This window comes from Zea mays, chromosome 6 (assembly GCF_902167145.1).
Source record: "Zea mays cultivar B73 chromosome 6, Zm-B73-REFERENCE-NAM-5.0, whole genome shotgun sequence".
Classification (NCBI taxonomy): Eukaryota; Viridiplantae; Streptophyta; class Magnoliopsida; order Poales; family Poaceae; genus Zea; species Zea mays.
This window is the reverse complement of record NC_050101.1, coordinates 173,049,448-173,076,543: the sequence shown is the minus strand read 5'-3', so window position 1 is coordinate 173,076,543 and position 27,096 is coordinate 173,049,448. Positions and strand designations below refer to the sequence as shown.

The following is a 27,096-nucleotide window of genomic DNA, read 5'->3' as shown; positions in this document are numbered from 1 at the left end:
AAGTTAGTCTTAGCTATTAAGCAAGTGTCGAGTTCAGCTCTATCAAAATCCACCAAGTATAGCTGACCCTCTAACATTCCCTTAAAAGCTATTGAATCATCACTTCTTCTAAAGACAGTGACACCTACATCAGTAAATAGACAGTTGTAGCCCATTTGACATACTTGGGATACGGAAAGCAAATTGTAATCTAAAGAATCTACAAGAAAAACATTGGAAATAGTATGGTCAGGTGATATAGCAATTTTACCCAAACCTTTGACCAAACCTTGATTTCCATCCCCGAATGTGATAGCTCGTTGGGGATCTTGGTTTTTCTCGTAGGAGGAGAACATCTTCTTCTCCCCTGTCATATGGTTTGTGCACCCGCTGTCGATGATCCAACTTGAGCCCCCGGATGCATAAACCTACAAATAAGTTTAGTTCTTGACTTTAGGTACCCAAATGGTTTTGGGTCCTTTGGCATTAGACACAAGAACTTTGGGTACCCAAACACAAGTCTTTGACCCCTTGTGCTTGCCCCCAACATATTTGGCAACTATTTTTTCGGATTTGTTAGTCAACAGATAAGAAGCATCAAAAGTTTTAAATGAAATGTCATGATCATTTGATGCAATAGGAGTTTTCTTTCTAGGCAACTTGGCACGGGTTGGTTGCCTAGAGCTAGATGTCTCACCCTTATACATAAAAGCATAATTAGGGCCAGAGTGAGATTTTCTAGAATGAGTTCTCCTGATTTTGCTCTCAGGATAACCGGCAGGGTACAAAATGTAACCCTCGTTATCCTGGGACATGGGAGCCTTGCCCTTAACAAAGTTAGACAAGTTTTTAGGAGGGGCATTAAGTTTGACATTGTCTCCCCTTTGGAAGCCAATGCCATCCTTGATGCCAGGGCGTCTCCCATTATAGAGCATACTTCTAGCAAATTTAAACTTTTCATTTTCTAAGTTATGCTCGGCAATTTTAGTATCTAACATTGCTATATGATCATTTTGTTGTTTAATTAAAGCCATGTGATCATGTATAGCATCAATGTTAACATCTCTACATCTAGTACAAATAGATACATGCTCAATAATAGATGTAGAGGGTTTGCAAGATTTTAATTCTACAACCTTAGCTTGTAACATATCGTTCTTGGTTCTAAGGTTGGAAATAGTAGCATTGCAAACATCAAAATTTTTAGCCTCAACAATTAATTTATCATTTTCACTCCTAAGGCTAGCAAGAGAAATGTTTAATTCTTCAATCCTAGCAAGCAAATTATCATTATTATCTCTAGGGTTGGGAATTGAAACATTACAAACATGTGAATCAACCTTAGCATTTAAACTAGCATTTTCATTCCTAAGGTTGTCAATCATCTCACGGCAAGTGCTTAGCTCACTAGATAGTTTTTGACATTTTTCTACTTCTAGAGCATAAGCATTTTTGACCTTAACATGCTTTTTGTTTTCCTTAATAAGGAAGTCCTCTTGAGAGTCCAAGAGATCATCCTTTTCATGAATGACACTTATTAATTCATTAAGTTTCTCCTTTTGTTGCATGTTGAGGTTGGCAAAAAGAGAGCGCAAGTTATCTTCCTCATCACTAACATTATAATCACTAGAGGATTCATATTTAGTGGAGGATTTAGATTTAACCTTCTTTTTGCCGTCCTTTGCCATGAAGCACTTGTGGCCGACGTTTGGGAAGAGGAGTCCCTTGGTGACGGCGATGTTGGCGGCGTCCTCGTCGTCGGAGGAGTCGCTTGAGCTTTCGTCGGAGTCCCACTCCCGACAAACATGGGCATCGCCGCCCTTCTTCTTGTAGTACCTCTTCTTCTTCTTTCTTCTCCCCTTCTTGTCGTCGCCCCTGTCACTATCACTTGATAATGGACATTTAGCTATAAAGTGACCGGGCTTACCACACTTGTAGCAAACCTTCTTGGAGCGGGACTTGTAGTCTTTCCCCCTCCTTTGTTTGAGGATTTGGTGGAAGCTCTTGATGACGAGCGCCATTTCCTCGTTGTCGAGCTTGGAGGCGTCGATTGGTTGTCTACTTGGTGTAGACTCCTCCTTCTTTTCCTCCGTCGCCTTGAATGCGACGGGTTGAGCTTCGGATGTGGAGGGATCATCAAGCTCGTTGATCTTCCTCGAGCCTTCGATCATGCACTCAAAACTTACAAAATTCCCGATTACTTCCTCGGGGGTCATTAGTGTATATCTTGGGTTGCCACGGATTAATTGAACTTTAGTAGGGTTAAGGAAAATAAGAGATCTTAGAATAACCTTAACCACTTCGTGGTCATCCCACTTTTTGCTCCCGATGTTGCGTACTTGATTCACCAAGGTCTTGAGCCGGTTGTACATGTTTTGTGGCTCCTCCCCTTTGCGAAGCCGGAACCGACCGAGCTCCCCCTCGATCGTCTCCCGCTTGGTGATCTTTGTAAGCTCATCTCCTTCGTGTGCGGTTTTGAGCACATCCCAAACCTCCTTGGCGCTCTTTATCCCTTGCACTTTGTTATACTCCTCTCTACTTAGAGAGGCGAGGAGTATTGTTGTTGCTTGAGAGTTGAAGTGCTCGATTTGGGCCACCTCATCCTCATCATAGTCTTCATCCCCTACCGATGGTACCTGTGCACCAAACTCAACAACATCCCATATACTTTTGTGGAGTGAGGTTAGATGAAATCGCATTAAATCACTCCACCTAGCATAATCCTCACCATCAAATGTTGGTGGTTTGCCTAATGGGACGGAAAGTAAAGGTGTATGTTTGGAAATGCGAGGATAGCGTAGGGGAATCTTACTATACTTCTTGCGCTCTTGGCGCTTAGAAGTGACGGATGCCGCGTCGGAGCCGGAGGTGGATGGCGATGAAGAGTCGGTCTCGTAGTAGACCACTTTCCTCATCCTCTTTTTCTTGTCCCCACTTCGACGCGTCTTGTGAGAAGAGGATTTCTCCTTCTTCTCCTTTTGGTGTGAAGAAGACTTCTTCTCCTTTCCTTTGGAGGAGTTCTTCTTCTCCTTTCTCTTGGTGTGGGACTCTTCCGATGAAGTGCTCCCATGGCTTGTAGTGGGCTTTTCGCCGGTCTCCATCTCCTTCTTGGCGTGATCTCCCGACATTACTTCGAGCGGTTAGGCTCTAATAAAAGCACCGGGCTCCGATACCAATTGATAGTCGCCTAGAGGGGGGGGGGGGTGAATAGGGCGAAACTGAAATTTACAAATGTAAACACAACTACAAGCCGGGTTAGCGTTAGAAATATAAACGAGTCCGCGAGAGAGGGTGAAAAACAAATCGCAAGCAAATGAAGAGTGTGACACGCGGATTTGTTTTACCGAGGTTCGGTTCTCGCAAACCTACTCCCCGTTGAGGAGGCCACAAAGGCCGGGTCTCTTTCAACCCTTCCCTCTCTCAAACGGTCCCTCGGACCGAGTGAGCTTTACTTCTCAAATCAAAGCCGGGAACAAAACTTCCCCCGCAAGGGCCACCACACAATTGGTGCCTCTTGCCTTGATTACAATGGAGTTTTGATCACAAGAACAAGTGAGAAAGAAAAGAAGCAATCCAAGCGCAAGAGCTCAAAAGAACACGGCAAATCTCTCTCGCTAATCACTAAAGCCTTGTGTGGAATTGGAGAGGATTTGATCTCTTTGGTGTGTCTAGAATTGAATGCCAAGCTCTTGTAAGTGGTTGAGAAGTGGAAAACTTGGATGACTTGAATGTGGGGGTGGTTGGGGTATTTATAGCCCCAACCACCAAACTTGACCGTTGGTGGAGGCTGTCTGCTCGATGGCGCACCGGACAGTCCGGTGCACACCGGGCATGTCCGGTGCCCCAGCCACGTCACCAATGCCGTTGGATTATGACCGTTGGAGTTCTGACTTGTGGGCCCACCTTGATGTCCGGTGGCGCACCGGACAGGAACTGTTGAGTGTCCGGTGCGCCAGTATGGGCACGCCTGACTTCTGTGCGCGCAGTGCGCGCATTAAATGCGTCGCAGGTAGCCGTTGGCACCGAATAGCCGTTGCCCCGGAGTTGCACCGGACAGTCCGGTGCACACCGGACATGTCCGGTGAAAATATATCTGACTAGCCGTTGGAGATTCCCGAAGCTGGCGAGTTCCTTACGGCGCTCTTCCTTGGAGCACCGGACACTGTCCGGTGTACACCGGACAGTCCGGTGAATTATAGCGCGAGTGCCTCTGTAAATTCCCGAAGGTGGCAAGTTTGAGTTGGAGTCCTCTGGTGCACCGGACATGTCCGGTGGTGCACCGGACATGTCCGGTGGTGCACCGGACACTGTCCGGTGGCACACCGGACAGTCCGGTGCGCCAGACCAGAGGTGCCTTCGGTTGACCCTTTGCTCTTGTGTTGAACCCCACTCTTGGTCTTTTTATTGGCTAAGTGTGAACCTTTAGCACCTGTATAACTTATACACTAGAGCAAACTAGTTAGTCCAATTATTTGTGTTGGGCAACTCAACCACCAAAATTATTTAGGAACTAGGTGTAAGCCTAATTCCCTTTCACAACTCTATCCTGTACAGATGTTGAGACTGGGTCGAAAGTCTAAGAATACACTCGACGGTAGTCCCTTGGTGAAGATGTCAGCGAACTGCAGCGTGGTGGGGACGCTGAGAACCCGAACGTCACCGGCAGCGACACGCTCGCGGACGAAGTGCAGGTCGATCTCGACGTGTTTCGTGCGCTGATGCTGCACGGGGTTGGTGGAGAGGTAGACCGCACTGACGTTGTCGCAGTAGACGAGAGTGGCGCGCTGGAGGGGACTGTGGAGCTCATGGAGGAGCTGGCGTAGCCAGGAGGCCTCTGCCACACCGTTGGCCACGACACGGTACTCGGCCTCAGCGCTGGAGCGAGAGACGACGGGCTGCCTCTTGGCGGCCCAAGAGACGAGGTTGGCGCCCAGGAACACGGCGTAGCCGGAGGTGGACCGGCGCGTGTCGGGACAACCAGCCCAGTCAGCGTCGGTGTAGACCACGAGCTCCGACGTCGGGGATGGGCGGAGTAGGAGGCCGTAGTCGAGGGAGCCGCGGAGGTAGCGCAGAATCCGCTTGAGCGCAGTGAGATGGGGCTCCCGCGGAGTGTGCATATGAAGGCACACCTGCTGGACGGCGTAAGCGATGTCGGGCCTGGAGAACGTGAGGTACTGGAGCGCGTCGGTGAGGCTCCGGTATGACGTCGCGTCGGCGATCGGAGGCCCGTCGTCCTCAGAGAGCTTCGCCTGAGTGTCGACAGGCGTGGAGCAGGGCTTGCAGTCAGACATGCCAGCCCGTTCCAGGATGTCGATGGCGTACTGGCGCTGGTGGAGGAAGAGACCCTGAGGCCGTCGTTCGGCGGTGATACCGAGGAAGTGGTGTAGGGGCCCCAGGTCCTTCATCGCAAACTCTCGCTGAAGGGCGACGATCGTGCGGTGTAGAAGGTCGGCGGTGGATGCCGTGAGCACAATGTCATCGACGTAGAGCAGGAGGTAGACGGTGTCGTCGCCGCGCCGGTAGATGAACAGGGACGTGTCCGACTTGGCCTCGACGAAGCCGATGGAGGCCAGGTAGGAGGCGAAGCGACTGTACCAAGCCCGTGGCGCCTGCTTGAGGCCGTACAGGGACCTATTCAGCCGGCAAACCAGATCCGGACGGTCAGCGTCGACGAAGCCGGTGGGCTGGCTGCAGTAGACAGTCTCCGTCAGAGTGCCATGGAGGAAGGCATTCTTGACATCGAGCTGATGGATCGCCCAGTCGCGGGAGAGGGCGAGGGAGAGGACGGCGCGAACAGTGGCGAACTTGACGACAGGGCTGAAGGTCTCGTCGTAGTCCACTCCGGGGCGCTGGGTGAAGCCCCGAAGGACCCAACAGGCCTTGTAGCGGTCGAGGGAGCCGTCCGAGGTTAGCTTGTGGCGAAATAGCCACTTGCCCGTGACCACGTTGGTGCCTGGTGAACGCAGCACCAGGTCCCAGGTGTGGTTGGCCAAGAGGGCCGCGTACTCCTCCTCCATAGCACGACGCCAATGTGGGTCGGCGAGGGCAGTGCGAACGGAGGAGGGCACTGGGGAGGCGTCGGGTGGAGTGCTAGACGTAGCAGCTGCCAGGATTAGCCGGTCGACGGGGCGGAGAACGCCAGCAGCGCGCCGAGTGACCATCGGGTGGACGTGCCCGGGGTCGCGGTGGATGGCGACCGGGTGGTACACGGACGACTCGGAGCGACCCGCCGGAACGTCGAGAGCGGCTGGTGGGGCCGGCTCGCGGCGGTGATAGACGACGGCGGGGTCGGCGAATCGGGCCGCGCTCGTCGACGGGCCCGAGTCGGGGGGCGCCGAGGTAGTGGCGTGGTCACGGCGATGGTAGACGAGTGCGGGGTTGGCGAAGCGAGCCGGTGTCGACGGGGCCGCGCGTGGCGCAGGCGGGGTCGACGGGGCCGCGCGTGGCGCAGGCGGGGTCGACGGGGCCACGCGTGGCGCGGAAGAGGTCGTAGTGGCCGCACGAGGAGCAGGTAACGGCGCAAGACGGGGAGCCGGAGGTGGGGGAGGGATCGGATCGGACTCGAGGAGGGAGTCAAGATCGGTGGGTGGGGTGGAGCCAGCAAGAGGAAACACAGCTTCGTCGAAGATGACATGACGAGAGATGATGATGCGGTGGGAGGTGAGGTCCAGACACCGGTACCCCTTGTGGTCAGGAGAGTAGCCAAGGAATAGACAGCGGGCGGAGCGAGGAGAAAGCTTATGTGGAGCGGTAGCGGAAGTGTTAGGGTAGCAGGCACAGCCGAACACGCGAAGGTGGTCATAGGAAGGGGCTGTGCTGATGGAATAAGTCATGTGGTCAGCAGCAGTTGCAGTTTTGACTGCTGCAGGACAGCAGCAGTTGCAGCAGGACAACATGCAGCAGTCTTTTTGACTGCGCAGGACAGCAGTAGCAGCAGTCTTTTGACTGCGCAGCAGCAACAACCTTTTGACTGCTGCAGGACAGCAGCAGTTGCAGCAGGACAGCATGCAGCTGCAGTCTTTTGACTGCGCAGGACAGCAGTAGCAGCACAGCAGAGGACAGCAGTAGCAGCACAGCTGTTTTGACTGCACTTTAGTATCTAAAGGACAGCACCTGTGTGCTGCAGCGTGTAGTGTTGTGTGTAGTGCAGTGTAGTGCAGCCCCTAGGGCTATAAATATGTGTCCCCAGCCCCTCTAAGGGTATGACATTGTGTAGTGTTTGAAGAAATAAACAGAAAATTGCCCCAACTCATAGTGTCATCCTCTGATGAGAGTTAGAGTCCCTCTACTTACAATTTTGAAGAAATAAACAGAAAATTGCCCCAACTCATAGTGTCATCCTCTGATGAGAGTTAGAGTCCCTCTACTTACAATTGGTATCGGAGCCAAACTATCCTGCAGCCTAAACATCTCGTGCTCATCTCCTTCCCGTGCCTCTCCCCACACTCAGTCGGTAGCAAGAGCTCCAACTGTTCCTTCCTCCCCTGCTCAGACGAGCAGCCTTTCGTCTGAGACAGCCTCTTCCACACGCAGCGACCCCTCACTAGCCCACCATGTCCCTACACTCGGCCACTTCGAGTGCGCGGCGCCAGCAGGAGGCCGAGGTCGCCGCGGCACAAGAACGCGAGCGAGCAGCAGCAGCGGCTGCAGCGACAGCGGCGAGGGCAGCACGGTTGGCGGCGGCGGAACTGGCAGCGGCGAGAGCGGAAGTAGAAGCAGCGGAGGCGGCGGATGCTGCACGTGCGGCGGCAACAGAGCTCGAGGTTCTGCGCGGCAGTAGAGCTGGCAGCTCTGCTTCTGTCGACGACAACACCGACGACGAGCTCAGGCTGGCGAGGGAAGCAGCGCGAGAGCAGGCGGCACAGTGGGCAGCCGCGCATCCCCATGGGGGCGCGCGTGGCGGCAGCCCGGATAGGCGCCGACACGCTGACGGCGCTCCAGGCGGGGGCGCACGCGGCGGCAGCCCAGACGGGCGTAGACGCGCCGGCGGTGCTCCCGGCGGCGGCGACCGAGTCGACGGAGATCGCGGCCTCTACAGGCGGCGCGGTTCTCCCTCCCCGGATCGGTACCATGGTCGTCGCATGGCCCAAGCCATTGTCAGGGACATCGGTCTCGGCGGTGGGTGGCCTACCCTCACCAAGACCAACTACGTCGAGTGGGCCGCGGTGATGAGGGTACGGCTCCAGGTTCGCCACATGTGGGAAGCAGTTCGTTACGACGACGTCGACTACCACGAGGATCGGCGGGCGCTGGATGCTCTCATTGCTGCAGTCCCGCCCGAGATGCAGTTTTCGCTTTCCCAGAAGCGGACTGCCAAGGAGGCCTGGGACGCCATCGCTGCGACCCGCATCGGCAGCGATCGTGCCCGCAAGACCACACTGCAGGCACTTCGCAAGGAGTGGGAGAACCTGGCCTTCAAGCCAGGTGAGGATGTTGATGACTTTGCTCTCCGCCTCAACACTCTGTTGCAGAAGATGGTGCAGTTCGGCGATGACACCTACGATGAGGAGAGAGCTGTTGAGAAGCTCTTCCGTTGCATCCCCGAGAAGTACAGGCAGATTGCTCGCTCGATCGAGTCTCTGCTAGACCTCTCCACAATGACGATCGAAGAGGCGATTGGTCGCCTCAAGGTGGTCGACGGCGACGAACCACAGGCTCTCTCTGGGCCTATCACTATCGGCGGGAAGCTACATCTCACTCGGGAGCAGTGGGAGGCCTGCCAGGGTGACAAGAAGCAGGGGGAGTCCTCCTCGACACGAGGCCGCAAACGCGGCAAGCCGCGCAAGGCGCGTGGAGGCGCCCAGGCCGGGGCGCGAGGACATGCTGAGGGTGGTGCACGTGGAGGTGCCCAAGGCGGCGCCGTCGGCAACAAGAAGCCGGCACGAGACGACGGCTGCCACAACTGCGGCAAGCTTGGCCACTGGGCCAGGGATTGTCGGCAGCCACGACGTGGCCAGGCCAACGTCGCACAGGCGGAGGCGGAGGAGGAGGCCCTGCTCCTGGCACATGCAAGCATCGAGCCATCTCCAGCGGCACCGGCCGCAGCGGCACTCCTCCACCTTGATGAGTCGAAAGCACGCGCTTTCCTCGGCGACGGCTCCAACAAGGACATGATCGAAGGATGGTGCCTCGACACCGGCGCCACTCATCACATGACCGGCCGGCGGGAGTTCTTCACCGAGCTTGACTCTAGCGTCCGAGGCTCCGTCAAGTTTGGGGACGCCTCCGGCGTAGAGATCAAGGGCGCCGGCTCAGTCGTATTCACCGCCGCGTCTGGTGAGCACAGGCTGCTCACCGGAGTCTACTACATCCCCGCGTTGAGGAACTCTATCATCAGCTTGGGACAGCTGGATGAGAACGGTTCGCGCGTGGAGGTCGAGCACGGAGTCATGAGGATCTGGGATCCCTCTCGTCACCTTCTTGCCAAGGTACGCAGGAGTGCAAATCGGCTTTACATCCTCAATGTGAAGGTGGCACAACCTTGCTGCCTTGCTGCTCGTCGAGACGACGGGGCATGGCAGTGGCACGAGCGCTTCGGGCACCTTAACTTCGAAGCCCTGAAGCGGCTCAGCGCCAAGGAGATGGTACGAGGCCTGCCGTGCCTTGACCATGTGGAGCAATTCTGCGATGTCTGCGTGTTGACAAAGCAGAGACGACTCCCCTTTCCCCAGCAGTCGAGCTTCCGAGCCAAGGAGAGGCTCGAGCTCGTGCATGGGGACTTGTGTGGCCCGGTGACACCAGCCACACCAGGAGGACGACGCTACTTCTTGCTGCTCGTCGACGATCTCTCCCGCTACATGTGGGTGCTGATCCTTGGCAGCAAGGGAGAGGCTGCGAACGCCATCAGGCGTGTGCAGGTCGCTGCGGAGGCGGAGTGCGGCCGCAAGCTGCGCGTGCTGCGCACCGACAACGACGGCGAATTCACGGCGGCTGAGTTCGCATCGTACTGCGCGGATGAGGGCGTTCAGCGTCACTACTCCGCGCCGTACAGCCCGCAGCAGAACGGCGTCGTCGAGCGGCGCAACCAGACGGTTGTGGGGATGGCTCGGGCTCTCCTCAAGCAGAGAGGAATGCCAGCTGTCTTCTGGGGAGAGGCGGTGGTGACAGCGGTTTACATCCTCAACCGCTCGCCCACCAAGGCTCTCAACGGGATGACACCGTACGAGGCTTGGCATGGGCGCAAGCCGGCGGTCTCTCACCTACGGGTCTTCGGCTGCCTCGCGTTCACCAAGGAGCTTGGCCACATCAGCAAGCTCGACGATAGGAGCACCCCGGGGGTGTTCATTGGCTACGCGGAGGGCTCGAAGGCCTACCGCATCCTTGACCCGAGAACACAGCGTGTGCGCACGGCGCGCGACGTAGTGTTCGATGAAGGGCGAGGATGGGCGTGGGACAAGGCGGTGGACGACGGCACGACTCCGACGTACGACTTCACCATCGAGTACGTCCACTTTGAGGGAGCTGGGGGAGTAGGCAACTCTTCTCCGAGCAGGTCTACCCCAGCCCCCAAGTCTCCACCGACTCCAGCGCCAAACTCTCCAGCTCCTGCTACAACGAGCTCTTCACCACCACGCACTCCAGCCACGACTCCGGCTACAACGAGCTCTTCGCCACCACGCACTCCAGCACCGACGGTACCCTCTCCGGGAACGTCCTCTCCGACACCAGCTCGTGTCGAGCACGACCCAGTGGAGCTCGTGACCCCTCTGTCCCGCGACGAGGAGCGCGTCGACGCGTGCTACGACGGCGAGCCGTTGCGGTATCGAAGGGTGGAGGGCCTTCTCATCGACCCGTCGGTGCCGGGCCCTGCGTCTCGCATTCTGGCAGGAGAGTTGCATCTTGCATGCGACGATGGTGAGCCTCGGTCTTTCGCGGAGGCCGAGAAACATGCGGCTTGGCGTGCCGCGATGCAGTCGGAGATGGACGCGGTTGAGACGAACCGCACTTGGGAGCTCGCTGATCTCCCTCATGGTCATCGCGCGATCACCCTTAAGTGGGTGTTCAAACTGAAGAGGGATGAAGCCGGCGCCATCGTCAAGCATAAGGCTCGCTTGGTGGCACGCGGTTTCTTGCAGCAGGAGGGGATCGACTTCGACGATGCCTTCGCCCCTGTAGCACGGATGGAATCCGTGCGACTCCTCCTCGCGCTGGCAGCCCTGAAGGGCTGGCATGTTCATCACATGGATGTCAAGTCGGCGTTTCTTAACGGCGACTTAAAGGAGGAGGTCTATGTACACCAGCCGCCAGGTTTTGCGATCCCTGGCAAGGAGGGCAAGGTGTTGCGCCTGCGCAAGGCTCTCTACGGCTTGCGACAGGCACCAAGGGCGTGGAATGCCAAGCTGGATTCCACGCTCAAGAGGATGGGCTTCATGCCAAGCCCGCACGAGGCGACCATCTATCGGCGGGGCAATGGAGAAAATGCCCTGCTGGTGGGTGTCTACGTCGACGATTTGGTGATCACCGGCGCCAAGGATGCAGAGGTGGCAGCGTTCAAGGAAGAGATGAAGGCCACCTTCCAAATGAGTGACCTGGGGCATCTCTCCTTCTACCTGGGGATTGAGGTGCACCAGGGAGACTCCGGGATCACACTTCGCCAGACCGCCTATGTCAGGCGCATTGTTGAGCTGGCTGGGCTCACCGACTGCAACCCAGCTATCACTCCGATGGAGGAGAGGCTGAAGCTGAGTCGCGACAGCACGACGGAGGAGGTGGATGCTACTCAGCACCGGCGTCTTGTGGGGAGCCTTCGCTACCTCGTCCACACACGACCTGACTTGGCATACTCCGTCGGCTACGTTAGTCGGTTTCTGCAGCGACCGACGACGAAGCATGAGCAAGCTGTGAAGAGGATCATTCGCTATGTTGCGGGGACTCTCGACCACGGTCTCTACTACCCGAGGTGCCCTGGGGAGGCACACCTTGTCGGGTACAGCGATAGCGACCACGCCGGCGACATCGACACCAGCAAGAGCACAAGCGGGATCCTCTTCTTCCTCGGCAAGTGCCCCATCAGCTGGCAGTCGGTCAAGCAACAGGTGGTGGCCATGTCCAGCTGCGAGGCCGAGTACATAGCGGCGTCCACTGCTTCGACTCAGGCTCTCTGGCTGGCTCGACTGCTCGGTGATCTCCTCGGGAGAGACACTGGAGCGGTGGAACTCAGGGTGGACAGCCAGTCCGCTCTGGCATTGGCCAAGAACCCCGTGTTCCATGAACGGAGCAAGCACATCCGGCTGAGATATCACTTCATCCGAGACTGCTTGGCAGAAGGGAGCATCAAGGCGCGTTACATCAACACCAAGGATCAGCTTGCAGACCTGCTCACCAAGCCCCTTGGGAAGATCAAGTTTGTTGAGCTTTGCTCCAGGTCCGGGATGACCCAACTTTCCCACAAGACGACGCACAAGACTTAGGGGGAGAATGATGGAATAAGTCATGTGGTCAGCAGCAGTTGCAGTTTTGACTGCTGCAGGACAGCAGCAGTTGCAGCAGGACAACATGCAGCAGTCTTTTTGACTGCGCAGGACAACAGTAGCAGCAGTCTTTTGACTGCGCAGCAGCAGCAACCTTTTGACTGCTGCAGGACAGCAGCAGTTGCAGCAGGACAGCATGCAGCTGCAGTCTTTTGACTGCGCAGGACAGCAGTAGCAGCACAGCAGAGGACAGCAGTAGCAGCACAGCTGTTTTGACTGCACTTTAGTATCTAAAGGACAGCACCTGTGTGCTGCAGCGTGTAGTGTTGTGTGTAGTGCAGTGTAGTGCAGCCCCTAGGGCTATAAATATGTGTCCCCAGCCCCTCTAAGGGTATGGCATTGTGTAGTGTTTGAAGAAATAAACAGAAAATTGCCCCAACTCATAGTGTCATCCTCTGATGAGAGTTAGAGTCCCTCTACTTACAATTTTGAAGAAATAAACAGAAAATTGCCCCAACTCATAGTGTCATCCTCTGATGAGAGTTAGAGTCCCTCTACTTACATGTGCCGTATAGGGCGATGTGAGGGGTAGGGTGGCGCACCGCCTTCGAGGGAAGACGGTTGAGGAGGTGGGTGGCAGTGTGCAGGGCCTCTGCCCAGTAGCTGGCAGGGAGAGATGCCTGGAAGAGGAGGCAGCGGAGCATATTAGTGGTGGTGCGGATCATATGCGTTCGGCTCGGCCGTTCTGTGCAGAGGTGTAGGGGCACGAGAGACGCAACTGGACGCCATGAGTGAGGAAGAAAGAGCGAGAGGCGTTGTTATCGAACTCGCGGCCATTGTCACACTGCAGAGCACGGACCGGGCGACGAAACTGAGTGGATACCCAGGTGAAGAAGTGTGTGAGGGTGGTGAATGTATCCGACTTCAACCGAAGCGGGAAGGTCCAGAGAAAATGGGAAAAATCATCCAAAATCACCAAATAGTATTTATAACCAGAAAGACTGAGTACAGGGGAGGTCCAAAGATCACAGTGAACCAGGTCAAAAGCCTGCTCAGCCCGAGAAGAAGAAGTAGTAAATGGGAGACGAGTATGTCGGCCTAACTGACAAGCATGACAGGGACCCTCAAAATGTCCCCTACTACATGAAGGATCTAGACTACTGGTAATCTTGGTCATGACGTCGGGTCCAGGATGGCCGAGACGACGATGCCATGTGGTGGAGAAGGTGGTGGAGACCAGGACAGGGGGTGGAGACACGCCGGCGATGGAGGGCTGGAGCGTGTAGAGCGGCCCCGAGCTGTCACAGCGGGCGAGAAGGGTCCTGGTGGCCAGATCCTTCACAGAAAAACCAGAGGGGTCAAACTCAAGGGAACAGGAGTTGTCAGTGGTGAATCGACGAACAGAAAGAAGATTGTGAGTGATGTGGGGAGCTACGAGAACATCGTTGAGGTAAAACGGCCCAAGGAGAACCGAGACACCTACGGAGGTGACTGGCAGAGTGGAACCGTTTCCAACGACGATCGAGGATGGGTGAGAGGGTAGGGGGGGATGGGAGCGAGAGAGCGTGCCTGTCGTGGGAGTGGTGTGGTACGAGGCACCGGAGTCGATCACCCAGTCGGAGGGGGGTGGGGTCATCGCCATGGTGCTGAAGGCAGCAGCGAGGGAGGCGTTGTCCCAACCGCCAGCCGGCGGGGACCAAGGCGTCGAGGTGTGGGTCCCTGGGGGCAGGAGCACGGGCGGAGCCTGGGGCACGACGGGCACACCGTAAGGAGGCGTCGGGGGCATGCCATAGTGAGGTGCAATCAGGAGCGCCGGTGCCGAGGGACGGGAGGCACTCGGTGCCTGGCCCGGCCACATGGCGATGGTCCCGGTCCAGGGGTTGTAGAAGGACGGCCACGCGTGGCCTCCACCCCGGCCGGAGGGACCACCACGAGAGGATCCGCCACCCCCACGGCCGCCCTTGCGGGAGCGACGACCTCCGTCGGTCGTGGAAGTCGGACGAGGGGCCACCGGGACGGTGGGTGGAGGGCGGGTAGGAGCCTCGGTCGACGGAGGACGAGTGGCCTGGCCCCCCGAAGTCGGCTGACCGCTGGTAGGAGCGCTGTAGAGAGCCGAGGCAGGAGTGGGTGCCTCATGCGCCATGGTGAGCTCCTCGAGGAGAAGCTCGTTCCGCGCGGCGTGGAAGGTGGGGAAGGGCACGGTCCTCTTGATGAGAGCCTTCAGGTGGCCGTAGCGGGGGCTGAGGCCACGCAGGAGGTTCAGCACCAAGGTACGATCGGCAACGGGCTCGCCGAGATCGCGGAGAGAGTCAGCCAGACCCTTCATCTGGCGGAAGTATTCTCCCACGGAGAGGTCCCCCTGAGAGAACAGGTGGAACTGGGCGTCGAGGTGGAGTGCCCGAGCATCCCGATTCCCAAGGAACTGGTCCTCGAGAGCGAGCCACGCCTGGCGCGCAGTGTCCGCCTGGTCGCGGATGATGTCCTGTAGCTCAACGGTGATGGTGCCGTGGAGCCACGAGAGGACGACGCTGTCCATGAGGCTCCAGGAGCGAGGCGACGGAGTGTCGTGATCGACGAGGACGTGATCGTCAAGGACGAACCGCCGTAGTGTGAGGACCTGTCCTCGCCAACGGGGGTAGTGGGAAGACGCCGGATCCAACACCACGGACACGAGGGCCCAGATGTTGTGCAGGCTGGCGGCTTGAGCGTGGAGAGCGGCGATGAGGTCGGCGTCGAGGTCAGAGGCGTGGGGGTCCTCTGGGGGCGCCGCATCAGCGAGTGTCGGGCGGCCGAGGAGGCGCTGCGTGGTAGCCATCTGGGTGGTCAGAGCAGCGCCCAGGGCACGTTCACGCTCCAGGGCGAGGGAGGCAGCGCGCTCGCGCTCCCGCGAGGCCGTCACAGCGGCCTGGATCGTGGCGAGGGTGCCGACGAGCGGGGAGTCGGTGGCGGGGAGGGCGGAGGGCGCGACTGTGTGACTCCAGGTGGGAGAAGCGAAGGCGGGGAAGCCCGGCGGGGAGCCACGTCGCATGGGCAGCGGGGAAACAGCGTGGATCGGCCCAAGACCGGCGATGTAGGGGGCCCCTCCATGGGCGAGCTCGCTGTTGAGTACAACAGGAGCGTGCGTGCCAGGGCCGGTGGTGACCCCGACGTTGGGTCCGGCAGCAGTGGTGGCGGCAGTGGGGGCGTCCATCGGGCGAGGACCCAGCAGGGCGGCTGGGCGGGCGACGTCGAGCGCGGAGAAGCAGCCGGGCAACCCCGTGCGGAGGCTGGGGCGCAGCAGGGGCGCGACGAGCGCGGGCCGAGCGGGTGCTGGGCCGGCGGCGGCAGTAGCGATGGCGCCCGAGCGGCCGGCGGCGCGGCCAGAGCCAGGCGAGGTCGCGGACGGCGGCCACCAGGGACGGCTGCGCGGCAGTCACCTGGGACGGCGGCGCGGCAGGGCAGCCACCAGGGACGGCGGCGCGGCAGTCACCTGGGACGGTGGCGCGGCAGCCAGGCGAGGTCGCGGACGGCGGCTCCGGGCGCGGCTGGCGGCTGGCGGCGCGGTTGCTGCCTGGCGCGGCGGCGAGCAGTGAGGGAGGAGGAGCCGGCGGCAGAGGGAGAGGGACCGGCGCGGCTAGCAGGGAGGAAGGGGAGAGGTCAGGCCGACGGGGGAGGGAGGCCGGCGGCTGTAGGGGAGCCGGCGGCGGCTGTACGGGAGGAGAAAGTCCCCCGGCGGTTGGGGCTGCTGTTGGGACCTAAACCTAATTTGATACCATGTTGGAATGCGAACCTAAACCCTAAACAGGGCTAGGAGTGATATTAATAGACGCAGTAAATGGGCCAGACCCAATACAGAGAGGGTGAGATGGTAATTACAGGGGGAACACCCCAAACCCTAGACGGGTAGTCTAACATGATGTAATTACAAATGTTTGACACACACACTATGCGCAATAATACATTAGCATCTTCCATTATAAAAAAGGACCGATACAATAGCATCACACAGCGTAAAAAAGAAACATGAAAAAATGAGTCCAGACTTTTTGAGAGTTCTGCTAGCTTGAGGTGCTAGATGCCCTCATCCGATTAACGTTTCATATGATTTGGTTCTAATTACCAAAGTCGTGATCATGTGTACTCTTAATTCCTATTTCAGTTATACAACTGATGGGGGCGCCTTGGGTAATTTAAAGAATGGATCAATTCCTCAAGATGACGTTTTTGCTGGTAAAAATATGATAACCGAGCTGTGCTATGATATAGATTACTTGTTGCCTTCAGTAACAGTAAATAATTATGTTTCCTTAATATGCTGACATGCCTAACTATCTAATTTTCCAAACTTGCATTTTACCCTGATTTTGATCATTTAATCACTTTAACCAATGATAATGTGGCTGATGTGCAGCTGTTGATTTTGAAACTGGATCCAATCCATGGCCCATATTCAAATTACAGAAGAAATACAACTTGCCAGGAAAATCAGTCCCTTTAAGTTCGTAAGTTGGTTACAGTACACACAATGTCAAATATTCTGTCATCTATTTTTTGGATGTGACTTTACCTAACCTTGGAACCTCTTACATTTCAGGGAATTTTATACTGGATGGCTAACACACTGGGGTGAAAGAATCGCAACAACAGATGCTACTAGTACAGCTAAAGCCCTTAAAACCATTTTGTGCCACAATGGTTCTGCTGTACTTTATGTCTGTCACTGGAGCCCATTCATCAGTGCATTGCATTTGCAGTCTAGGTCTATTAATTCTATTTCTTCATGAGGTTGTCCAGATGGCTCATGGCGGGACCAATTTTGGATTTTATAATGGTGCAAACACTGGTCAAGATGAATCTGATTACAAGGCAGACCTCACTTCTTATGACTATGTAAGTATCACTCCAAATAATTTCTTTCATTTATTGATCCTTTTTCGCAAGTCAACTTATTTCGTGACCTATTTACTGTGCAGGATGCACCGATTAAGGAGCATGGAGATGTGCATAATGCAAAATACAAAGGCATGCTTTTTTTTCTCTCAAACACGCAGGAGACTTGCGTGTGTTGGAGAGAGAATACATTACTGGACCAACCCTAGAGGGTGGCTATACAATATTCATACATGGGCCTCATGGGCCTAATCCATATACACTAACACCCCCCCGCAGTCTGAACTTCCGTCGCAGCGGAGTTCACAGACTGGACTCGAAGAGAAGAAGTACATCACACCATAGAATCCCCCCACAGACTCAACTAGCCACTACTGATGTTGAGGCTGGAGCGAAACTCGGCGAAGGTCGAGGACGGAAGACCCTTGGTGAAGATGTCGGCAAACTGGGAGGTGGTCGGCACGTGGAGTACCCGAACATCGCCGACGGCGACGCAATCTCGGACGAAGTGAAGATCGATCTCCACATGCTTGGTTCGCTGGTGCTGCACCGGGTTGGTGGAGAGGTAGACGGCGCTAACGTTGTCGCAGTAGACCAACGTGCTCCTGGAGAGGGGACTGTGGAGCTCGGCGAGGAGCTGGCGGAGCCACGCAGCCTCCGCCACGCCGTTGGCCACGGCACGGTACTCCGCCTCGGCGCTCGAGCGGGAGACGACCGGCTGGCGCTTCGACGACCAGGACACCAGGTTGCCGCCTAAGAAGACGGCGTAGCCGGAGGTGGAGCGCCGAGTGTCCGGGCACCCGGCCCAGTCAGCGTCGGTGTAGACGACCAGCTCGGAGGCGGTGGACCGGTGAAGAAGCAGCCCGTAGTCGACGGTGCCCCGGAGGTAGCGGAGGAGGCGCTTAAGAGCCGCGAGGTGGGGCTCCCGGGGGTCGTGCATATGGAGACAGACCTGCTGCACGGCGTAGGAGATGTCCGGCCTGGTGAAGGTGAGGTACTGAAGGGCACCGGCAAGACTCCTGTACCCGGTGGGGTCCTCGACTGGGTCACCCTCGGCCTCAGAGAGCTTCGCCTGCGTGTCGACTGGGGTGGAGCAGGGCTTGCAGTCAATCATCTTGGCTCGCTCCAGAATGTCAAGAGTGTACTGTCGCTGGTGAAGGAGTCCCGAGGGGCGAGGCTCAGCAGTGACCCCCAGGAAATGGTGAACCACGCCCAGATCCTTGACCGGAAACTCCCGCTGAAGCGCGTCGATGAGGCGGCGAAGAAGTGACTGACTGGAGGCGGTGAGGACGATGTCATCCACGTAGAGAAGCAAGTAGGCAGTCTCTGCTCCATGATGGTGGACGAACAGAGACGTGTCTGACTTGGCCTCCACGAAGCCCAGTGTCACCAGGAACGTAGCCAGTCTAGAGTGCCACGCCCGGGGGGCCTGCTTGAGGCCGTAGAGGGACCTGTTGAGCCGGCAGACCATGTTAGGGCGAGAGGAGTCCACGAACCCCGCCGGCTGACAGCAGTAGACAGTCTCGGTGAGGGCGCCGTGCAGGAAGGCGTTCTTGACGTCGAGCTGGTGGACTGGCCAGGAGCGAGCAAGGGCCAGTGAGAGCACCGTGCGGACGGTGGCCGGCTTCACAACCGGGCTGAAGGTCTCATCGTAGTCGACTCCGGGGCGCTGAGTGAAGCCCCGAAGAACCCAGCGAGCCTTGTACCGCTCCAGGGTACCATCAGCCCGCCGCTTGTGCGTCCAAATCCACTTGCCGGTGACGACGTTGGCGCCGGGCGGACGGGGCACCAGATCCCACGTCTGGTTGGCGATGAGTGCCGTGTACTCCTCCTCCATCGCCCGACGCCAGTGGGGGTCCAGCAGGGCGGTGCGGACGGAGGAGGGTACCGGAGAAACCGGCGAGTCTCCGGGCGTGGCCGCCAGGACCCGGGGCGGCAGGGTACCAGCCGCATGCCGCGTCACCATCGGGTGGACGTGTCGCGGGTCGCGGTGAAGGAGCGGCGGGTGGTACACCGGCGTCTCGACACGTGCCACGGGTGGCTGCGGCGGAGGTGTAGGTGTCCCTGGCGGGGACTGGGCCACCGGCGGCGCCGTCGGAGGAGAGGTCACCGGTGGGGACGACGGTGGTGGTGCGAACCCCGGCGGCGGTAGCCGGCGCTGGTAGACGCGCACCGGCTGGGCGAAGCGTGCCGGAGGGGCCGACGACGGCGGTCCCGCGGCCGGCGACGTGGGCACCGGGGGCTGGCGCTGGGAGACCCGCACCGGCTGTGCGAAGCGGGTCGGAGGGGTCGGTAACGACGGCTCCGCAGGCGGTGTAGGCCCGCTCGGCCCGGGGGCGGTCGGAGACGGGGCCCCGCGGAGAGGTGACGCCAACGGACCGGGAGTAGTACCGACAGGCGGCGAGCTAGTACCTGCAGAAAGAGGAAGTATAGGTGGCTCGACCATCGCATCAGTCGGAAAGAGAGTGAAGAGGTCAAGGTCAGGGTCGGAGGAGGGTGGTGTGGTGGTGGTGGGGTAGGGAAACACGGACTCATCAAACACCACATGGCGAGAGATGAGGACCCGGCGAGAGGAGAGGTCAAAGCAGCGGTAACCCTTGTGGTCTGGGGAGTACCCGAGAAACACACAGAGTGTGGAACGGGGTGCTAGCTTGTGAGGAGCAGTGGCAGCGGTGTTCGGGTAGCAAGCACACCCGAAGACACGGAGGTGGTCATAGCGCGGAGGGGTACCGAAGAGTGCCTGGTGAGGAGTGGGAGCCGGGCACGCAGTGGAAGGGAGACGGTTGAGGAGGTAGGTAGAGGTGTGGAGGCCCTCGGTCCAGAAGCGTGCCGGTAGGTGCGCCTGGAGAAGAAGAGTGCGGATGATGTCGTTGGTCGTGCGGATCATGCGCTCAGCCTTGCCGTTCTGGGAGGAGGTATACGGGCAAGACATCCGCAACTGCATCCCGTGGGAGAGAAAGAAGTCACGGGAGGTGGAGTTATCGAACTCCCGACCATTGTCACACTGAACGGCCTTAATGGTGAGGCCGAACTGAGTGGTCACCCAGGCGAAGAAGTGGCGGAGGGCGGAGAAGGTCTCAGACTTGGCACGCAAAGGAAAAGTCCACACATAATGAGAAAAATCATCAAGCACCACAAGATAGTATTTGTAGCCTGACATACTGGTAATAGGTGAAGTCCACAAATCGCAGTGTACAAGATCAAATGCATGAGTAGCAAGGGAGGAAGAAGAAGAAAAAGGAAGACGAACATGACGGCCTAATTGGCACGCATGACAAAGTTGCTCATCATGGGATCTAGTACATGGGATAGTGGCACTACGAGTAAGCTTCATCAAGGCATCGCGTCCGGGGTGACCAAGGCGACGATGCCAGGTAGGTGTAGTGGCAGCAAAAACAGTAGCGTTGTCAGGCGATGAAGACGAAGAAGAGGTGGCGTGCGGAAGTCGAAGGGTGTAGAGGGGGCCGGTGCTGTCACATCTGAGGAGGGGGCGCCGAGTTGCCGAGTCCTTCACAGTAAGACCAGAAGAGTCAAACTCGATAGAGCAAGAATTATCAGCAGTAAAACGACGAATAGAAAGAAGATTGTGGACCAAAGAAGGAGCGACAAGAACATCTGGAATGCGAAAAGAGCCGGTAGTGCTGGCGGCACCCACAGATGTGACCGGAAGACACGAGCCATTCGCCACCATGATGGACGAAGGAAGAGAGGAAGAAGGAGGGCGAATAGAGGTGAGTATACCAGGGTCAGGAGTGATGTGGTAGGTAGCACCGGTGTCCGCGATCCACTCGGGACCCATTGGCGGAGTCAGAGTGGGAGTTTGGAAGGCAGCCAGGGCGGCCGCGTCCCAACCAACCAGCCCGGACGGTGGAGCAGCCGGCGGCGTGGGCCACGACGAAGCGGCAGGTGTCGAGGTCCAGGGCGACGGAGAGGCGAAGGCGAACCCCGGCTGCGCACCGGCGAACATGGCCGCCGGGGGACGAGCCTCAGAACCTGGCCCCTGGAACGGCCACATGGAGATGCGCCCGGACCACGGGTGGTGGAAAGTGGGCCAAGGCGCACCCTGGTGGGGTCCCGACGTCGGTGCGTTGCCACGGGCACCACCGCCAGCACTGCCCCCGCCGGGACCGCCACCTCCACCACCACCGCGGCCACCACGGCGGCGACGGCCCCCACCGCCCCAGCCTCTACCACCGCGTCCCCCGCCCGGCCCGGGTGGACGGGTCGGGGTGGTAGCCGCCAGCGCAATGGAGGAAGACGAGGACCCCGGACCGGAGATCGACGCAGCCTGAGCACCCAGAGTGATCTCCTCCAGGGCAAGGTCGTCGCGGACCTGGAGGAAGGTGGGGAAGGGGCGCTGGCGCATGATCAACGACCGGAGGTGGGCATAGCGATCGCTGAGGCCGTGGAGGACGTTGAGGACGAGGATGCGGTCCTCCACGGGGCAACCCAGATCGCCAAGTGAGTCCGCTATGGTCTTCATCTTGCGGCAGTACTCACTGACGCTGAGGTCCCCCTGGACAAAGGTGCGGAAGGTCGCGTCGAGGCGGAGAGCCCGGGCCTCGGCGTTGCCGAGGAACTGGCCCTCGATGGCCAGCCAGGCAGCGCGAGCGTGAGGAAGGTTCCGGAGGAGGCTGTGGATGTCGACGGAGATCGTCCCCACGATCCAGGCGAGCACGATGCTGTCGAGGCGTACCCACGCGGCGGTCGGCGCCACGCCGTTGGGGTCGCATAGGACGTGGTCGTCCAGGGCGTAGCGACGAAGGGTGAGAAGGTGCAGGTCCCGCCAGCGAGCGTAGGACGGCGACTCCGGCTCCAGGACGACAGGGACCATCAGGCGAATGTTCTGGACACTCCCAGCCTGAAGGTGGAGCTGAGCCACGAGTGGGTCGGTCGGGTCGTGCCAGGGCACCGTGGTGGTGGAGGTGGTGCGGTGCCCGGTTCCGACGACCGGTGCGGCCGGGACGCCGTACACGATGCCCGCGGTATCAGTGGAGGTGGCCCCGCCGTCGTGGGCCGTAGGTGAAGCGAGGAGCTGCTCCGCCGCGGCAATCTGAGCAGCGATAGCATCGGTGGCCTCGCGCTCGCGCTCCCACATGAGGGCCGCCTCCCGCAGGCGGGCCTGTCGCGCCGCATGCTCCGCGCGGGCAGCGGCGAGGGCAGCGACGGTGTACCCCTGCTGGGAGACCGGTGTAGGAGGTGGAGGAGGTGACAGGTCGATGACAGGAGGCGGATCGACGACCGGCGGAGGGGGGAGCGGAGGGGGAAGGTCCCCCTGACCCTCAACCCCCGCGGGAACGTCATCCGCCACAGCAGCAAGGGCAGCGACGGCGCTCGCGGCAGGGAGGGTACCACCCCCACCGGCGACGTGAGTCCCTGCCCCCCACGCACCCAGCACACCGGCGAGCGCAGGGGAGGTGGCGGCGACACCAGTCCCCCACGCCCCTGCCACCGGCCCCGGCGCGCCAGCAGGGTATGCGGCGGCGGCAGCAGGGAGGGGGTGGGGAGGGAATGGTGCGGCCGGGGGAGTGCGCGCGACGCCGGCGCGGAGCGGAGCAGCGGCTGCGCGAGCACCAGGAGCGGCGGCGCGAGCCCAGGAGGAAGAGGTGAGGGGAGGAAAAACCTGGGAATAGGAGGGGGGAGGAGGAGGGTCGTGCTCGCCGGCCATGGAGGGCACGACGGCGCGGCACGCGTGCGGCGGCGAGGGTCGCGGCGGCTGCGCGGTGCTCGGGGCCGCGCGCCTGGGCCTTGCGCGGGCGTCGGAGCAAGCAGAGGCCGCGAATGGGGAGAGGAGAGGCGGCGCGGCGGCCGGGGAAAGCGCGGGCGCGCGCGACCGGGGAGGAGAGGCGGCGCCGCCGCCGGGGGAGGCGCGGGCACGCGCGACCGGGACGGGAGAGGGAGGCGCGAGCGCGCGCGTGCGCAGTCCTGGCGCGCGCGTGCGCAGTCCTGGCGCGCGCGGCAGGGGACGGCGGCGGCGGCGGCTGCGGCTGGAGGGGAGGGAGAAACCTGTTGGAGAGAGAATACATTACTGGACCAACCCTAGAGGGTGGCTATACAATATTCATACATGGGCCTCATGGGCCTAATCCATATACACTAACAGCGTGCCTTTATATTATGGAGAGAAGAAATAATGATCCCCTTCACACAACCTCCCCATCTCAACTCTGAGACAAGAAACCTTTGCAGTACATCACAAGTAAAAAAAAGCCTAAATCAGAAAAGAAAAAAACTCCCTGACTCCTAATCTTTTTTTCTCGAACATGCAAGAGACTTCTGTATCTTTATATTAAAAAGAAAAAATGGACAAGAACCGTTACACGTTACTACTTCCGTTCTTAAATATTTGTCGTCCGCTAGTTCATTTTTACACTAAACCGCGACAAATAAATAAGAACGGGGGAGCACAACACACTTGGTTTCTTTGCAAACATACATGTCTTTTTTATACAACAAACACGACCTTGACCACAAGTAAAGAAAACCAGTTCTATGATGCATCCAATTTAGATATTCACTAACTTGGAACAAAAAATATCTTTTTTTGCTCACTGTGTCTCGGCCTGCAAAATTTAGCATCTGATAAAAATGGAATAGTCAATGGATTTTTAGTGGTAGATCCTAACCTGTGCATAGTGTGTGCCAATGTAGATTAGTCATTAGTGGATGCAGGAATGACTTCATTTGAATCTCTGGCAAATTCCCAAAAAGAACTTTATATGCCTATAACTTGTTTTTTAAGCAGTGTTTTATTTCTATATTTTGATTTATCATTACAATTATCAAGCAGCGCTAAGAAGAGTAATACATGAGTGTACTGGGACTCCTCTCCATCCACTTCCTGCTAACATTAAAAAAGCAAGTTACGGGATTATGAAATTACAAAAGGTTGTTTCTCTGTTTGACATCATTGATAATATCAATGATCCTCTGAAAGTTTCTGTTTCGGAGCATCCACTTTATATGGAACAGATAGGCCAGGTATCAACAAATGTAACTAACTATATGTGTATTTCCATTACTTTTACTGGACTTCTGATTTAAGTTTACGTTTCATGTATCTGTAATGGGGTTTATTTTGTCAGATGTTTGGATTTCTCCTGTACATGTCAGAATACCAAGGGAAACTCCCATCAAGCATCCTGTCAATTCCAAAGGTTTTGGCTTTCATATTTATTTTGTTGGCATCAAAGAAAGATCATCTCTTGTAAGACGTGAATTCTGTGTTGCTGCAGGTACATGACAGAGCTCAGGTGTTTGTGTCTTGCTCAGCTGGTGTTAGAACCCTAAGATATTGTGGTGTAATTGAAAGATGGTCTAATAAAACACTAGAGATACCGAACTTAAGATGTTCATCTAAGACCAGCCTATATATCCTGGTAATCTTTCTTGCATTTTCTTCAGAACTTTGTTTCTAGCGTCGTAACACTATTGTTAATTGACTTGGGCTTCAGTGTTATGCCTTAGAATGTTTTTTTTTCATTTCTCAAACATCAACTAAAAAAGAACGGATGTCATGTTCTCTAAGTTTCCTATTCATCATTAAATTATTCTTACAATCTTACTCCAAGAAAAATTCTTACAATCTTAATAGTTTGTTGCTTACTGTATATATGTTTTATCTGCAGGTAGAAAATATGGGTCGTGTAAATTATGGGCCATATATTTTTGACCGGAAGGTAAGTGCCACATTGCCTCTCCTTAGCTGCAGCGTTTGTGTGGATCATGGTTGTATAGGCTTCTACTGCTGATCAGTGACCAGTTTTGAAATACAGGGAATACTATCTCCTATTCAAATAGATGGCATTACTCTCCGTCACTGGAAAATGTATCCACTGGCACTCAATTCACTGGACATCCTTCCAAAACTTCAACTAATCACTCAAATACCTTATGCTGGAGCCAGTAAAATGTCCATTCATGGAGACTCAGAAAAGATTTTACAGGACTCGTCATGCTGTTCAAATGGTAACTCTCTACATTCAAACAGTTTTGCAAGCAGTGAAAGGGTCAGACGATTAATTCTCATGCAGTTATGGTCTTTGTAAAATAGTCAGGCACATTTTATGGTTCATCATGGGCTCATGGCATGAGTGACAGCTTGCTTCTACGATAGTACAGATCTTAGGAGCAATATTAGCTATCTGTGTCATATGTAGTTCCTAGGGTTACTGTAACACGTGGGGTTCATTCTTATCTTTAATTCATTGAGTAAGAACGAAAAATAATAACTTTTTTTCAGAAATTTTTAATCAACATTTTGTCTGGTTTCTTCTTTGGATGTCATATCTAATTTATGTTTTTGAGAAACATGGTGCTTTAAAACTCAGTATCCTTGCATCATCTTATAACAGAAAGCACTTCTGCGGAGCCTGCGTTTTATGAAGGCCATTTCCGTATTGACAACGAGACTGAGATAAAGGATACATTCATATCGTTTCGTGGTTGGAACAAAGGTGTTGCTTTTGTGAACAACTTCAACATTGGAAGATTTTGGCCGGTACAATCCTGAGAGTTTTGTTCTGCACATTGTTCATAATTTGCAGTTACATTTGTTAATTTTAATAAATATAATCTATGTGTTTGCTCATTAGAGCTGAAATTGATTTTTTTCCCCAGGCATGCGGACCACAGTGTACCCTTTATGTTCCAGCGCCTATCCTCAGACCTGGGGATAACATTGTTGTACGTAGCTTATCTATCCTTATTACGTTAATATGCTGTCTGGTTATGATACTTTTCAGCTTTTGCTGTACATTTTTTTGGGTCCAAAACTCCAAATTGTGAAGAAATAGCATTGATCCAGCTTTCCATGCAGAGGAAGTTTTCTTTGACAAAACTGTAGCGTACCTGGACCTGAATACTTACTTTTCCTGTTCTGACCCATCATGTCAAAACAAAAGGAGGAAAAGAAACGCTCAGCGAACTTTAGGAACATATGTGTTAACGCCTTAGCAGATCTATTTTCCAGAAGATTACTTGTCGTTAGGTGTTGGGTAGGTGGAGGAGGAAACTAACATACGCAACATTATCTTTGTTTTCTTCAGGTAATCTTTGAACTGCATGCTCCAAATCATGAGCTCACTATCGATTTTACCACGGATCCGGATTTCACGTGCGGTCCAGAACAGTGAAAAAGGGTTGCACGTGGACGTGGTGTACATACTGTTACATAGCAGTACAGTGCAGTGTTCTGTCCTTCCTCTTGCTTTTCTACGTCGGTGCTGGTATAGAATGGGTAAATCTGCTCTAGGACACTACTCTATAAACGTGGTATTGGCTACTGGACACTGCTCAATTGTGTACCTTTGATAGCTGGATTTGCTGTTGGGTACCAAAGAAAAAATAAAATATCAGGGACAGATCGTGAATTCTCCACTTTGCTCCCTGTCCAAATGGGGGCCCAGCAGTCACTTCTCCATTTTGGCAAGCCACACCGAGCTCCGCTACGCCCTGCGGGGGTGCAGCACGATGTGGATTCCTATGCACGGGGAACGGCTGTCCGTTACGACGACGGACACGGCCGTGGCGGCGATGCCCGGGCACGACGCACGCGAGATGCTCGACGTTAGATTGCCTCCAACAAGACAATGTAAATGACACTGAACGCTAAATTTAGAGGAGAAAGACATCCGTTATCTCTCTAACAACAGACTGCAAACGAATCGGTAAAATATAGCGCACGTACGGTGTACTCTAAATCTAGAGTACTTCATTTCATCCGCTATCCATCCACAAGCACGTGGAAGCCTGCCAGATGTCAGCGCTATGGAGAAAAGCAAGGAAGGGGAGAGAAGCGTGTACGTCGCCGGCGACCAATAAACAAAAGAAATAAACA

General features: G+C 56.2%; 1 protein-coding gene across 1 annotated transcript in view; it reads left to right on the top strand.

Annotated features, from left to right (window-relative positions):
• Positions 1-26,540, top strand: part of LOC100502243 (beta-galactosidase) — a 63,886-nt gene extending 37,346 nt beyond the window's left edge. The window contains exons 7-19 of the mRNA NM_001196720.1: positions 16,528-16,598; positions 16,780-16,870; positions 16,963-17,080; positions 17,163-17,258; positions 17,342-17,390; positions 24,049-24,239; positions 24,344-24,415; positions 24,494-24,637; positions 24,887-24,937; positions 25,034-25,226; positions 25,613-25,758; positions 25,878-25,943; positions 26,306-26,540. Coding sequence (NP_001183649.1) covers positions 16,528-16,598; positions 16,780-16,870; positions 16,963-17,080; positions 17,163-17,258; positions 17,342-17,390; positions 24,049-24,239; positions 24,344-24,415; positions 24,494-24,637; positions 24,887-24,937; positions 25,034-25,226; positions 25,613-25,758; positions 25,878-25,943; positions 26,306-26,392 — 1,375 coding nt within the window. The 3' untranslated portion in view covers positions 26,393-26,540. The remainder of the gene's footprint in view (positions 1-16,527; positions 16,599-16,779; positions 16,871-16,962; positions 17,081-17,162; positions 17,259-17,341; positions 17,391-24,048; positions 24,240-24,343; positions 24,416-24,493; positions 24,638-24,886; positions 24,938-25,033; positions 25,227-25,612; positions 25,759-25,877; positions 25,944-26,305) is intronic.
• Positions 26,541-27,096: the final 556 nt, after the last annotated feature.